The following is a 12,953-nucleotide window of genomic DNA, read 5'->3' on the forward strand; positions in this document are numbered from 1 at the left end:
TGGGAAAAGTGTGTATCATTTTAAAGGACACAAAGTTGGGTCATTTTAAGTGAGAGAAAGAGATAAATCATAGGAGAGAGTGAGGGAAAAAAGTTTTAAAAATGTGGGTCCCACCCTTTGTGAGAGTGAAAGGATATAAGGTGTGTCATTTAAAATGACACACCTTTTTTATATATATATATATATATATATATATATATATATATATATATATATATATATATATATATATATATTGGAGAATGATCCGTTTACAAACTTTCTAAATGCTCAGATTTTTTTACAAATTACACTATGTTCTCCCGGGAGAACATAGTGTAACTACTTTTCTCCCGGGAGAACATAGTGTAGTTTGTAAACAAAAAAATTTGTAAATATAACTTGCCCCCATATATATATATATGAGGCAGGATCCTTTGACACCGATGGAAAATTTAAAATTTGACACCTCATCTGAGAGTCGTTAGATAAAAAAAGATCAATTACTCGGATTTGTAAGTATGTGATACCATTGATCTTTTTTGATCTAACGACTCTCAGATGAGGTGTCAAATTTGAAATTGATACTGGTGTTAAAGGATCCTACCTCTCTCTCTCTATATATATATATATATATAAGTTAAACGTGTTAAGTAACACAAAAATTATAATATTGAGCATTTAGAAACAATACACTTGAAATCTTAATTGCTATTGTACTTTTAAAAAAACAAAATCTTCATTGCAAAAGAGACGATTTTGTACATACAAAAGAAAAGAAAATATATAATCAAGTTTATTTATTGCCTCCTTGAAAAAATAAAAAATAAAAATAAAACAACAATCGATTTACTTCAAATTTCTTTGAATTAAATTATATTAAATTTAAATTTAAAACTAAACAGATTAGCTGAAAACATAAGAAAACTGATAGATAAATTTTGTTTTCTCAGAAACTATTTCAGACGACTTTGGTGAATTTTACTTGGGACTGAACAAATGCGCTTAGCACATTCAAATTGGGGCCTTTCTCCTTAGTAGTTCATTTAGTCAGTGACAAATTCATCTAATTCATATCTGAAAAGCAATGGAACTTTTTTTTTGGAAAACAAGCAATGAAACTTTAACAGTGACATAAAAAGGATAATTTATCTGAAGTATTATCACCAAGACCCCAGAATTAAACGCTTAGCAATCAAAAGTCTGATGACTTCCTGACATGTGATTGATGCACAACCGCGTCCTGTGCATATCATTTTGCAAGGGACGCGACTTTCATGGTATCACGTCACATGGCATGTCAGAATTTGTACTGGACGCGATATGTAGAGTGTCGTGTCTTAAAACGTCCCTTATTCAGTCGCGTCGTTATGCATTATTTAGGCAAAACATATAATCTAAAGATTATTTCGATCATACATATTAAAAATCACAATAAAAAAGTCAAAAGGACAATAGAGGGCAGTAAAAAAGTCAAAAGGCCAATAGAGGGCTAGCCTACAGCCGATAGAAATTATATGTTGACATAAAAAATAAAAAAATAATTTTAATATTATAATTATATATTATTTATAATACATAATTATCATAACTATTAAAAAATAGAATCCTTGTTATTTAGGGTTGGGTAACTCAAAAAAAAAAATCTTGTGTTATTTAAAAACACACATACTAAACACATAATATATATTCATTAAAAATCTCGTATATTCTTTTTTAATGCGTATGATACCAATCAACAATAAGATCAACAACTCCGCAATTAATGTCGAGTCACTGACAAATTAATGGACCAGACAGACAAAGGGAGGATTGCCAATACCATGCTGGGTCCCCTAAAGTCTAAATAAAGAAAAATGAACGCATTATAGGCGTCTTTTATACAATTTTAATTAATTTAATTTCCTTTGCTTTTCAGACATGGTATGGCTCTATGGCAGGCCTTAAAAACCGTAACGTATGTTTCTCCCTGTCTACCTTCTTTCACTTATTTTTAGCCGTTTATTTTCCTTTCAGACTGAAAAGCATAAAATATTCACTTGCACAGTGCCAAAGCACAATTAAATGAATTAATTACTCTACCATTAATTCATGTGGATTCTTTGGTTTTCTTTGGCAGTTGAGCTCGATTTGACAATAATAGTGACACAAGTATCACTTTTGGCAAAAAAAAAAAAAATTAGAGTAAATATTTTTTTTGGTCCTCAGCAAATTTCACGATGCCCGTTTTAGTCCCTAGAAAATAAAAAGGCCCATCGTGGTCCCTAAGAAATTCAAAATGGACCCATTTAGTTGAAATCGTGGTCGCTCACAAATTCAAAAAAGATCCATATTAGTCCCTAAAAGGACTAAAATGGGTTTTTTTTGAATTTTTTAGGGACCACGATGAGCCTTTTTATTTGCTAGGGACTAAAGCGGGCATCGTGAAATTTGCTGAGGACCAAAAATGGTATTTACTCAAAAAATTATCAGACTGCCACGCAAAAAGTAAATTTTGTCAAAATGCCACGTGGCATATTTCGCTACATTGTGTAGCAAAATATGTGTGCAAAAATTTTGCTATAAAGTGTAGTGAAATATGCCACGTCAGAACCAAAAATGCCATGTGTCAAAATTGGAGAAATTCGCTACACTATGTAGCGAATTTCTCCAATTTTGACACATGACATTTTTGGTTCTGAGCATTCTGACGTGGCATATTTCGCTCCACTGTGTAACGAATTATTTGCACACATATTTCGCTACACAGTATAACGAAATATGCCACGTAGTATTTTAGCAAAATTTACTGTTTGCGTAACACTCTGATTATTTTTTTTTTTGCCAAGAGTGACAAACAATAAATAATCACCTCGAAGAGACTAATTCTGTAGCTCATGCCTATCCCTTATGCAACTTTATCTCTTGCAAATTGAATTCCATAGTCATCCTTTTCTTTCGCTTTCAGAGTTTGAAAATTTGTTGCCTCTTTACCCATATACATAAAAAAATGCTTAATAAAGACAAATCATTTGGTAACTAACCAAACCTTTTAATCACCGAGTCTCTTAAATTAAATTATAAGGGTTTTAATGATTATCCAACTTTCACTCATAATGGATGACCACTAAACCTGAATCATGACTGCAAGGATTAAAGTGGTACAGGAAGATTAGGCCCTGAATGTGATAGCTGCATGTCATAATTGTCGTTTTATATAGAGACTGTGTATGGAAGATTTATGGCGTAGGAGTTCAACTTCAAGCAGATCTCCTGGTCAGCTGAATCCTCTTCGTCGTATCATCACCATGATTTATCTTCAAAGGCCTCCTTATTCCCGGTTATTTAATGGAAGAAACAGATATTATGTAAAAGAACCAATTATCTTAAAAGATCAAACTACTCTGGCGTAAACCTAGAAATGGATTTCGTTTTCTAACAATGGTAGTATAATTGCAGGAGTATGGATTCATTGTTCAGAAAAATTCTTCACAATATATTGAAATTAATAGATTGATGAATTCTAAAACCAAGTGGAGAACCTCATGGCTAGCTAGGGGCTGGTAAATCAAAATAACACATGTTTTTACTTGTTTGGTTTGTAATCCTTTTGCCAACTAAAAAAAGGTCCTAGCAAAAAACAAGATAGAAAGGAGTTCAAATTGTCCAGAATAAGAACTTCTTAAATACAACATACAAAACCCCTATATTACAAAAACATCACAAACGCACTCAATAGGTTTTTTTTTTTTCTTGATAACACAAAATGCTCATTTTTTGGTATACAGCTTGCACAACAGAGAAGCACCTCTAGAACAAATCTAGACTTGGTAGATGACGGACTTTTCCAACAGTTGAGAGGGCAAACTTTGAAAATACAGTTGTAAAAACTACTAACCGCTTAGTTTAAGATTCAAGGAGTTTCAGTGTGTGGATGCTTGGAGGCAAAGCGATTAACCAATGCGAGTGCATTACTAGTGAGTTGAGCAACGTTGAGGACCCTGTCCCTGATGGCAACCTTAATGTTTCATTCATGGCAGGACCAGCAAAGCCGTCAAGACAAGTGTCCTCATCGGTGAGGGCAGCACTAACCCAAGTCTGGACGTTGCTCATGTGCCATACGAAGTCCTCTCCCTTGTTCTCACCCGAACGCCCTAACTCCTTAACCGATTGGCTAAGACGGTCCACACTATCACCTATGTTCTCTATGCAGTCTTGTATGGCTCCGTACTCCCTGGGTTTAATGCCCTTTGCTTTGGGCATCTTCTTCACAAATGATGCACACGATCGAGTTCTGGATATGCTCACCGATAAAGCAGTCATGGCTAGTTGTCGCTCACTTTGGCGAATCAAGCTTGCATACCCCAACAGACTTTGAACGCATAAAACAGGGTACCGAGTGGCCCTGCATGAGGACTTGATGAAGTCTGCTGGGTTAGGGTTGGATCGTTTGTTAATGGCGGATTCTGTGGTGCCAGACATGTAAATGACAAGGTTCATGAGGACCAGTAAACAAAGCCCCATTCTAGCCGCCATCACTATGAAGGATACCTACTTTACTATATTGATGTATTATGTTATATGGCCATATCATATGGAGCTGGCATATATAATGCGTAGGAAAGGAATTCGTAATATATATATAATATAATCAGATCATTTTACACATAATGTGCTTTTTTGAACTGTTTTCCCTCTTTTACTTAAAAAATTCTGTTTAATCCTACTCCTCCTTAAATGGCTAACCGTAAACTAAAGGAGGCATAGTGTTGAAAATATAAATTGAATTTGAATTATAGTTCCTTAGAGATAAGAATGTTTTGTTTGTTACAGAATTTATTCTGATTATTGTTAAGTAGTTAGGATAGTTTCCTATTTTTATGTATTTGTTTGTTGAGAGTCGCTTGTATAAATATCCCTCCTTTAAGAGGTGAAAATAGTTGAATAGAAAAGAAAAACTTTCCAGAACTCATATCTTAACATGATATCATCGCAGTGTTCGATCCATTAAAATTTTTATCATTGAATTTTTTTTTCTAATCTCTCCAGTATCCCTACTCCCATCCTATTTATCCTTTTTTTTTCTTCCCGTAATTTCCTACCCGACCCACCCAATCCCATTCCCTAATTTCCTCTGTTTTTTTCCTTTTCCTAATTTCCCAAAACCCTAATTTTCTACCCGACCCGACCCAACTCCCTCATTTCTTTTTTTTCCTTTAGCCGTAATGGCCTCCTCTCCCACATCTCCAGAAGCTTCTCTAGAACGCTCCCCAAACGCGTCTCACACCTCCGCTCCTTCTCCCAACATCATCATCCAAAACGATGCTTCCTCCTTCCCTGTCACCGTCCTTCTTGATGATGGCAACTACCCTCTCTGGTCCCAGTTGATGGATATGCGTATTGGGGCCAGAAATAAGTCCGGCTACCTCACCGGAGCCACCGTGAAACCACCCACCACTGATCCTTTTTATGGCACCTGGATTACTGAGAACAAGAAAGTAAAGAGTTGGCTAATCGAATCGATGACGCCATCCTTGATGCAGCGGTTTATTCGCTTGGAATCCGCTCGAGAGATTTGGGATGCGGCGCTTCGGACCTTCTATGACGGATCCGACGAGACCTGTCTTTTCGAGCTTCATCAGTGCTCCTTCTCCATGAAGCAGCTCGGTCGTCCCCTGTCTACCTACTACACTGATCTCCTGGCCATATTCCAAGAGATCGATCACCGAATCTCATCTTCAGCAACCACTGTCAACGATGTGGTCAACACGCACTCATCCTTAGCCCGCATGCGTGTCTACATTTTTCTGAGCGGCCTTGACTCCGAATATGATCATGTTCGCGGCGAGATTCTCAGGAAAGATCCGAAGCTGGACCTGGAAGGCACATATGTGTTCCTTCGCCGTGAAAATCAGCAGCGTATCACTATGAATCGTCCACTTCCTTCCTCTGACTCCTCTGCCTTGGTTGCTCGTTTCCCCTCTGGCCATTCTTCCTCCAAACCGCGGAGGGATTCCTCGTCAGGCAAGCCTCTGGTCTGCTCCCATTGTGGCGATTCAGGCCACCCGAAGAGCAAATGCTACGAAATAATCGGCTACCCAGAATGGTGGGACTTCACCAAAAGGCCCCGCAGGAAGGTCCCTTCTAAGGCTCTGCGGTCATCTTCTGAAGGAGACACCTCTACTCCTCCTCAAGCTCATGTTATCTATGAAGGAATCCTAGGTAAATCTCTTGCTTTCTCTGCATACTCTGGGAATACCTCTTGGATAATTGATACTGGTGCATCGGATCATATGATTCGTGATGCCTCTGAGTTGACACAGTCCTTTCCTTGTGATAAAACCACTGTCACCACCGCTAATGGTGGCTCGGCCCCGATCACTGGTCAGGGCACCATTTCCCTAACACAGACCCTCACCCTCCATTCGGTCCTTGTGGTACCATCTCTCGATTTTAACTTAATTTCTGTCAGTAAACTTACATCAGACCTTAACTGTATTGTGGTTTTTTGGCCTACATTTTGTGAGTTTCAGGACGTCCAGACGCAGGAGATCCTTGGCTATGGTGTTAGACATGGCAACCTCTACTTCTTGCACCTCAAACATGGTTCTTCCCAGCACCCAGTAGCTTCGGTTACCAAGGTGCCAGTCTCTTCTCCTTCTGAAGTTCTAATTTCTGAGTCTTCTCATTCTGCAATATGGCTTTGGCATCGGCGACTGGGACATCTTTCTTTTTATTCTCTTAAAAAATTGTTTCCTCACTTATTTGTTAGATGCAGTCCTTCTATGTTTAGGTGTTCTGTTTGTGACATGGCTAAAAGCCATCGCATGTCTTTTTACCCCAGTCCCAATAAGAGTTGTATCCCCTTTCAAGTAATTCATTCAGATGTATGGGGACCTGCTAAGGTTCCCTCCCTTTCCCAGTCTCACTATTATGTGTCCTTTATTGATGAATGTACTAGGATGGTTTGGATTTCACTCCTTCGAAATAAAGCTGAAGTATTTTCTATGTTTCAGAAATTTCATAGGATGGTTAAAAATCAATTTAACAGCTCCATCCATATTCTGCAATCTGATAATGGCCTGGAATATAAAAATAAACCCTTCTCTGACTTTCTAATTTCCCATGAAATTAAACACCAAACATCTTGTACTTATACCCCTCAGCAGAATGACTTGGCTGAAAGAAAGAATAGACAACTTTTAGAAGTGGTCCGGGCCCAACTGTTTGGCATGAATGTTCCCTCATCCTATTGGGGAGAGGCAGTCCTCTCCGCTACTTATCTCGTAAATCGTACCCCCTCCAGTGCCTTGAATTTCCTCACCCCGCACCAGAAGCTTGAATCCTATTTCTCTATTCCTCATGTCACTAAATTAGAACCTCGAATCTTTGGTTGCACTGCCTATGTTCATGTACCTAAACCCCTCCGCAGTAAGCTTGAACCTTGTGCGAAAAAATGCATCTTTGTCGGATATTCTGAATTCCAAAAAGGATACCGTTGTTACGATCCCACAACTAAAAAATTGCATGTCACACTTGAAGTCTCTTTTCGGGAATCCGAAGCTTTTTATTCAGGGGGAGTCCTCCATCCTTCTTCTCAGGGGGAGACTAAATATATAAGAGAAGAAGAATTTTCCTTCCCTGTGACCATAACTCCTACATCAGCACAAAATCTCACTTCCCCAGAAGTCTCAGCCACGGATCTACACACCAGTCCCGATCATGCAGAACCTCCTACACCTGAAGGGTCACCATGTCTACCTCTCATAACCGAATCTCCTGCTATGGACAACTCTGAAACACAAGCTACTCTTGAGGTAATTCCTGATCCCACTTTACCAAATTCTGATTCGGATATTCAAGTAAGAAGGTCAGAAAGACAAAATAAAGGTGTACCCCGGACTACTTATGAACCAGACCCGAATGCAAAAATTAAATATCCCATTACCAGCTAAGTGTCATCTCATAGGATATCTGGATCATATGCTTTAATGATTGATCAATTATCTTCTGTAGCTATTCCTAACAGTGTGCAGGAAGCATTGGAGGATCCAAAATGGAAGGAAGCAATGAACTTTGAAATGAAGGCACTTCAGAGTAATCAAACTTGGAGTCTAACAAATTTGCCAGAAGGAAAGAAGACAATTGGATGCAAATGGGTATACACGGTTAAGCTAAAGGCAGATGGAAGCATAGATAGATATAAAGCGAGACTTGTGGCAAAGGGATACACTCAGAAGTATGGGATAGACTACCAAGACACATTTGCTCCAGTAGCTAAGCTCAACACCATCCGAATCTTAATATCAATAGCAGCAAACAGAGACTGGCCGTTAAAGCAATTTGATGTGAAGAACGCCTTCTTGAATGGTAGTTTAGAGGAAGAAGTCTACATGGAGGTTCCACCAGGAGTGAAGGCAAAAGAAAATACAGTTTGCAAGTTAAATAAAGCCTTATATGGTCTCAAACAGTCACCAAGAGCATGGTTCGGCAGACTTACACTTGCAATGAAGAAGTTTGGCTATAGGCAAAGCAATTCGGACCACACACTGTTTATTAAACGAAAGGAAGGTAAAATTTCCATTTTAATTGTCTATGTAGATGATATGGTTCTAACAGGAGATGATATAGAAGAAATGAAAATATTGGAAAAAAAACTTGCTGCTGAGTTTGAAATGAAGAGTCTAGGACAACTGAAGTACTTCCTGGGAATAGAAATTGCAAGATCTGAACAAGGGATATTCATGTGTCAAAGAAAAAACACACTGGACATTTTATCTGAGACTGGAATGATGGCTTGTAAACCGTGTGACACCCCGATTGAGATGAATCACTCCCTTGGCATATATCCAGGACAAGTTGAAACGGATAAAGGCAGATATCAAAGGTTAGTAGGAAAGTTAATATATTTGTCACACACTAGACCTGACATTGCCTACTCTGTAAGTGTAGTGAGCAGGTTCATGCACTCTCCTAGTGAAGAACATATGAAGGCAGTATATCGTATTCTTAGATACCTGAAGGGATCACCAGGAAAAGGTCTTCTATTCTCAAAAAATAAGGAGGCTTGCATAGAAGGATATACAGACTCTGATTGGGCTGGAGATAAAACTACTAGGCAGTCTACTTCCGGGTACTTCACTTTTGTAGAAGGGAATCTAGTCACATGGAGGAGCAAGAAACAGAAGGTAGTAGCAAGATCCAGCGCAGAAGCAGAATTCAGAGGAATGTCATATGGCATCTGCGAACTACTTTGGATAAGAAGCATACTTGCTGATTTAGGGATAAAATATAATCAGCCAGTGAAGCTCTTTTGTGATAACAAAGCTGCTGTGGAAATTGCACACAATCCGGTTCAACATGATAGGACTAAACATGTTGAAGTAGATAGACACTTCATTAAGGAAAACTTAGAAAATCAAGTGATCCAGATACCCCATGTTCGATCAGAAGACCAGCTTGCAGATGTGCTAACAAAAGGTGTTTCAGTAAAAGTATTTGATAGACTCATTGACAAGTTGGGCATGACAGATATACATGCACCAACTTGAGGGGGAGTGTTGAAAATATAAATTGAATTTGAATTATAGTTCCTTAGAGATAAGAATGTTTTGTTTGTTACAGAATTTATTCTGATTATTGTTAAGTAGTTAGGATAGTTTCCTATTTTTATGTATTTGTTTGTTGAGAGTCGCTTGTATAAATATCCCTCCTTTAAGAGGTGAAAATAGTTGAATAGAAAAGAAAAATTTTCCAGAACTCATATCTTAACACATAGTGATTTATTTTTTTTAAATTATTTTCATCAACGTCTTTTTGAATCAGATTCTTACCTTATTTACTAATACCAGCGTACTAAGTTATAATAGAGAAAAATGCATAATAAATTGTAATAGAACCGAATATTATTTATTTAAGGTAGTTTTTTACATGGCTTTATGTAGAATATTTTCCTCTTTTACAAGTGATCTTTATTCTTCTAAAATAATAGTAATACCTTCTTTTTCACAAATTTACATAAAATTAATAATCCTGTTACGCATTTTTTTTCTTTCTTATCCAAGACTATGATTATAAAAAGAATATATTATTTCGACTGTAAGGCTACACAGTGATTTCATTTTTTACCCACTAAACAAGTTTTACCCTGCTCAATTAAGCTAATAAGCTCTATCAATCTCGGACCCACCCCAATCACTAACATAGATCCCAGTTTGCATATCTCATACCCGTATTACAAAAGGATTCGAATAAATCTGCACACTTGGGCTACAGGATCAATATAATTTACACTGCTCACATATTGTCCGCTTGGTACGAGTGAAAATGATAGTAATTATCAAAGAAATAAAATTTGACAACGTATCTAGTCGTAACATAAATTATATGTTGTCGATTTAATCCCATTTTGCTGACAGAAAAGTACATTTGGTTCATCCATTAAGCTAGTGCAGGGAAAATTAAGTCATGAAGGAGACATTAAAATTACTGAAAAACAGAAAAAAAAAAAACTAAATATTTTTTAACAGGAAGTGTATATTGTGATTTTGAAATCAATTTTCATGAACTTTCCAACTAAGGACGCACAAGTCATATTTCAAAATTTACAATTCAAATGTTATTATATCAAAGTGGAGAAATCTGCTACCACAACATCCCAGTGCTTTAACATAGTTTATTTGTTACTATTATCGACAGCACAATTTCGCAAAAATGAAAATAATAAAGTAGGAAAAAACGTACTATATGCATTAAACTGTAATGTACTTGACAACAGCCCCACGAAGCTTCTCCATGTATTCCGCAGCCTGTTTCTGCAACAAGGAAAATAACATGTAAACTCGTCATGTCATAACTCAGAATACAAGCACTAATCTGAGCATGCTTACAAATTACGCGGACAGAAAGCTCGTGTGTTATGGTTCAACAATTAATCATATTCCTATTGTTCTAGGTCAATTAATGGAAATCTGCCAGTTAAGAGCTTTCGTTTTTCTAGTCCCGTGGCACGAAAATGTTCTGAAAAGGGTACTGAGTTATTGGTTACAACTGAGTGATACTGTGATTATTATGCCTCAAAATTGACAATTCCACAAAGGGATTCTGCTAATCAGATGGAAAAACATTCCCAATTGCTATTTACCTGGTTGCCCCTATGTGCACTTGCTATGTTTTCGTCGAGAAGGGCCAACAAAGTTCTATTAATTTCATTGCGTTCAACCATCTCTAGTAACTGCATTGAAGAAAAATTAGAATGAGTTCAAGTTGAATAAAACCAACAAACTTAAAAGGAAGGTGAACACGACATACAGTTGCTTTCACGTCCTTTGATGTCAAGATTTTGTTTAGGCTTGCCTTGGCTGTTATGAGTTGAGCTTGCATCTTATCATAGGCTTCTGTAATAGAAGATATGAGTAAGGAGTGAGCTTACGTTACAGTAGTTAAGCAACTGTTTAAATTCTAGAAAACCTTTTTGTTTAAGTTTTTTCTTCCTTTTGATTCTAACAAACCTGTTCCTTCCTGTATGGCTTTCTCTAGAGCCTCCAGCTCAATCAATCGGTCCTCCATGTGCTGCAGAAACCATCAGTGTAAAATGGCCAGACCCTAGCACGACTCGTTCAACCGAAATATTAACTAACACAAGTAACGAACCTGTGTTTTTGCAACAGCAAATCGAAGCTCTCCTAACTCGAACTTCAGATGCGAATAGAATTCCTCATTCAATCTGCAGAAACAATTAGTTACTTGGCTAGAAGATCGAACAGAACACAAGAGTCAATCACAACGGAATATAAATAAGATGTGAGAAAACAGAACGTTTGGAACAGTGACTGCTAAGTTAAGAGGAATTAGGAAGCAAAGGTTTTTAAAAGTACGAACTGCGGTCTCATTCTGGCAATCTCAAATTCAATATCCTGAGCTTCAGTGTCAAGGAAGTATTCAATGAGCTCTTGCGGAGTATCGGGAACATCACGAGACTGGGAAAATGAAAACATAAGAAGAAGAAAAACGAATGAATCATAAAAATAAAAGAAATAAAGCATATATAAGAAAGAGAGTGATAGTGAGAATTACTTGTCGAAGGGCTTCACGGCGCTCCTTCTCTTCACGGACTTGACGCTCGAAGGCTTCGCGGGCCTCTGCATCTCTCTCGAGCCGCCTTCGAAACTCGAGCCGAGCCAGGTGGCCGGTTTGGGGTGGGCCAAGCACGCCTTCGGGGTCCTTCCTTGGCACAACAAAATTTCAGAAAATAAAATTGCAAATTGCAAAGATAAGATCACGAGAGAAGTAGTTAAGTTAAGTTACCCATCCAACGCACGAAATCGTGGATCTCCTGCAGCTGCGGGTGCTTCGGTTGCTTCTTGTACGACAACCAACAGCGGCGTTCAGACTTGTCATGGCGATGCCAAAGCTAAGCGCGGCCATTGAGAATTTGAGATTGAGGGGAGGGCACTCACACTCTGATTAAACGCTCAACCTTGCAACTTCCTTCACTATTTGATTGTGCATTATCCGTTGAAACTTACAACTTGGAAATTAGGATATCGCAGAGGCTAACAGGGTAATTCAATTATGTTCCTCCCATCATCCCATATTCATTGGCTTTTTCATTGGATCTTGTATTTTCATTGGCTTTTTCGACATGGGCCGAACCCACTGGTCTACTTTGCTGAATGTAGTTCATTAGGTTGTGAGCTAACAACATGTTAGCGGGCCTAACATGCTCACGTATTAAATGCATTAAATTTGTAAGCCACCTCGATGCAGGTCATTTTTTTTTTTTTGTCTTAATATGCACACGTTGCACGTTAAACTAAATGACATGACATCCCGCAAGTCTTAATTGATATAACCAATAATACGAGCATATCTTCAGTGCTTTCATAATATGTTTTTTATTTAAAAATAAAATTTAGGTAACATTAATCATAGAAGAATGATAAAATAAATATTATTAAATGAGTTATTTTTTATCTTTAATAAATGATTATCTA

The 12,953-nt window shown here is 37.6% G+C and overlaps 1 protein-coding gene and 1 pseudogene across 1 annotated transcript; both read right to left on the minus strand.

The window, feature by feature from the left end:
• Positions 1-3,871: 3,871 nt before the first annotated feature.
• On the minus strand, positions 3,872-4,494 carry LOC133302125 (21 kDa protein-like; annotated as a pseudogene).
• Positions 4,495-10,501: 6,007 nt separating this feature from the next.
• Positions 10,502-12,527, minus strand: LOC133302124 (uncharacterized). The gene is made up of 8 exons (XM_061501870.1): positions 12,265-12,527; positions 12,034-12,180; positions 11,839-11,936; positions 11,611-11,683; positions 11,469-11,529; positions 11,269-11,354; positions 11,102-11,191; positions 10,502-10,772 (listed from the first exon to the last, which is right to left on the minus strand). Exons 1-8 carry the CDS (start codon positions 12,382-12,384, stop codon positions 10,710-10,712), a joined length of 738 nt encoding a protein of 245 aa, XP_061357854.1. The 5' UTR covers positions 12,385-12,527; the 3' UTR covers positions 10,502-10,709.
• Between the last annotated feature and the right edge of the window lie 426 nt (positions 12,528-12,953).

Source organism: Gastrolobium bilobum, unplaced genomic scaffold, assembly GCF_033153095.1.
Source record: "Gastrolobium bilobum isolate Gb01-03AN ecotype WA unplaced genomic scaffold, APGP_CSIRO_Gbil_v1 utg5726, whole genome shotgun sequence".
NCBI lineage: Eukaryota > Viridiplantae > Streptophyta > Magnoliopsida > Fabales > Fabaceae > Gastrolobium > Gastrolobium bilobum.

Coding starts and splice junctions, on each gene's coding strand:
- LOC133302124 (XM_061501870.1), bottom strand. CDS start 12,384: ATGGCCGCGCTTAGCTTTGGCATCGCCATGACAAGTCTGAACGCCGCT. Junction 12,181..12,264: donor CGATTTCGTGCGTTGGATGG/GTAACTTAACTT, acceptor GTGCCAAGGAAG/GACCCCGAAGGCGTGCTTGG. Junction 11,684..11,838: donor ATTGCCAGAATGAGACCGCA/GTTCGTACTTTT, acceptor TTGTTTCTGCAG/ATTGAATGAGGAATTCTATT.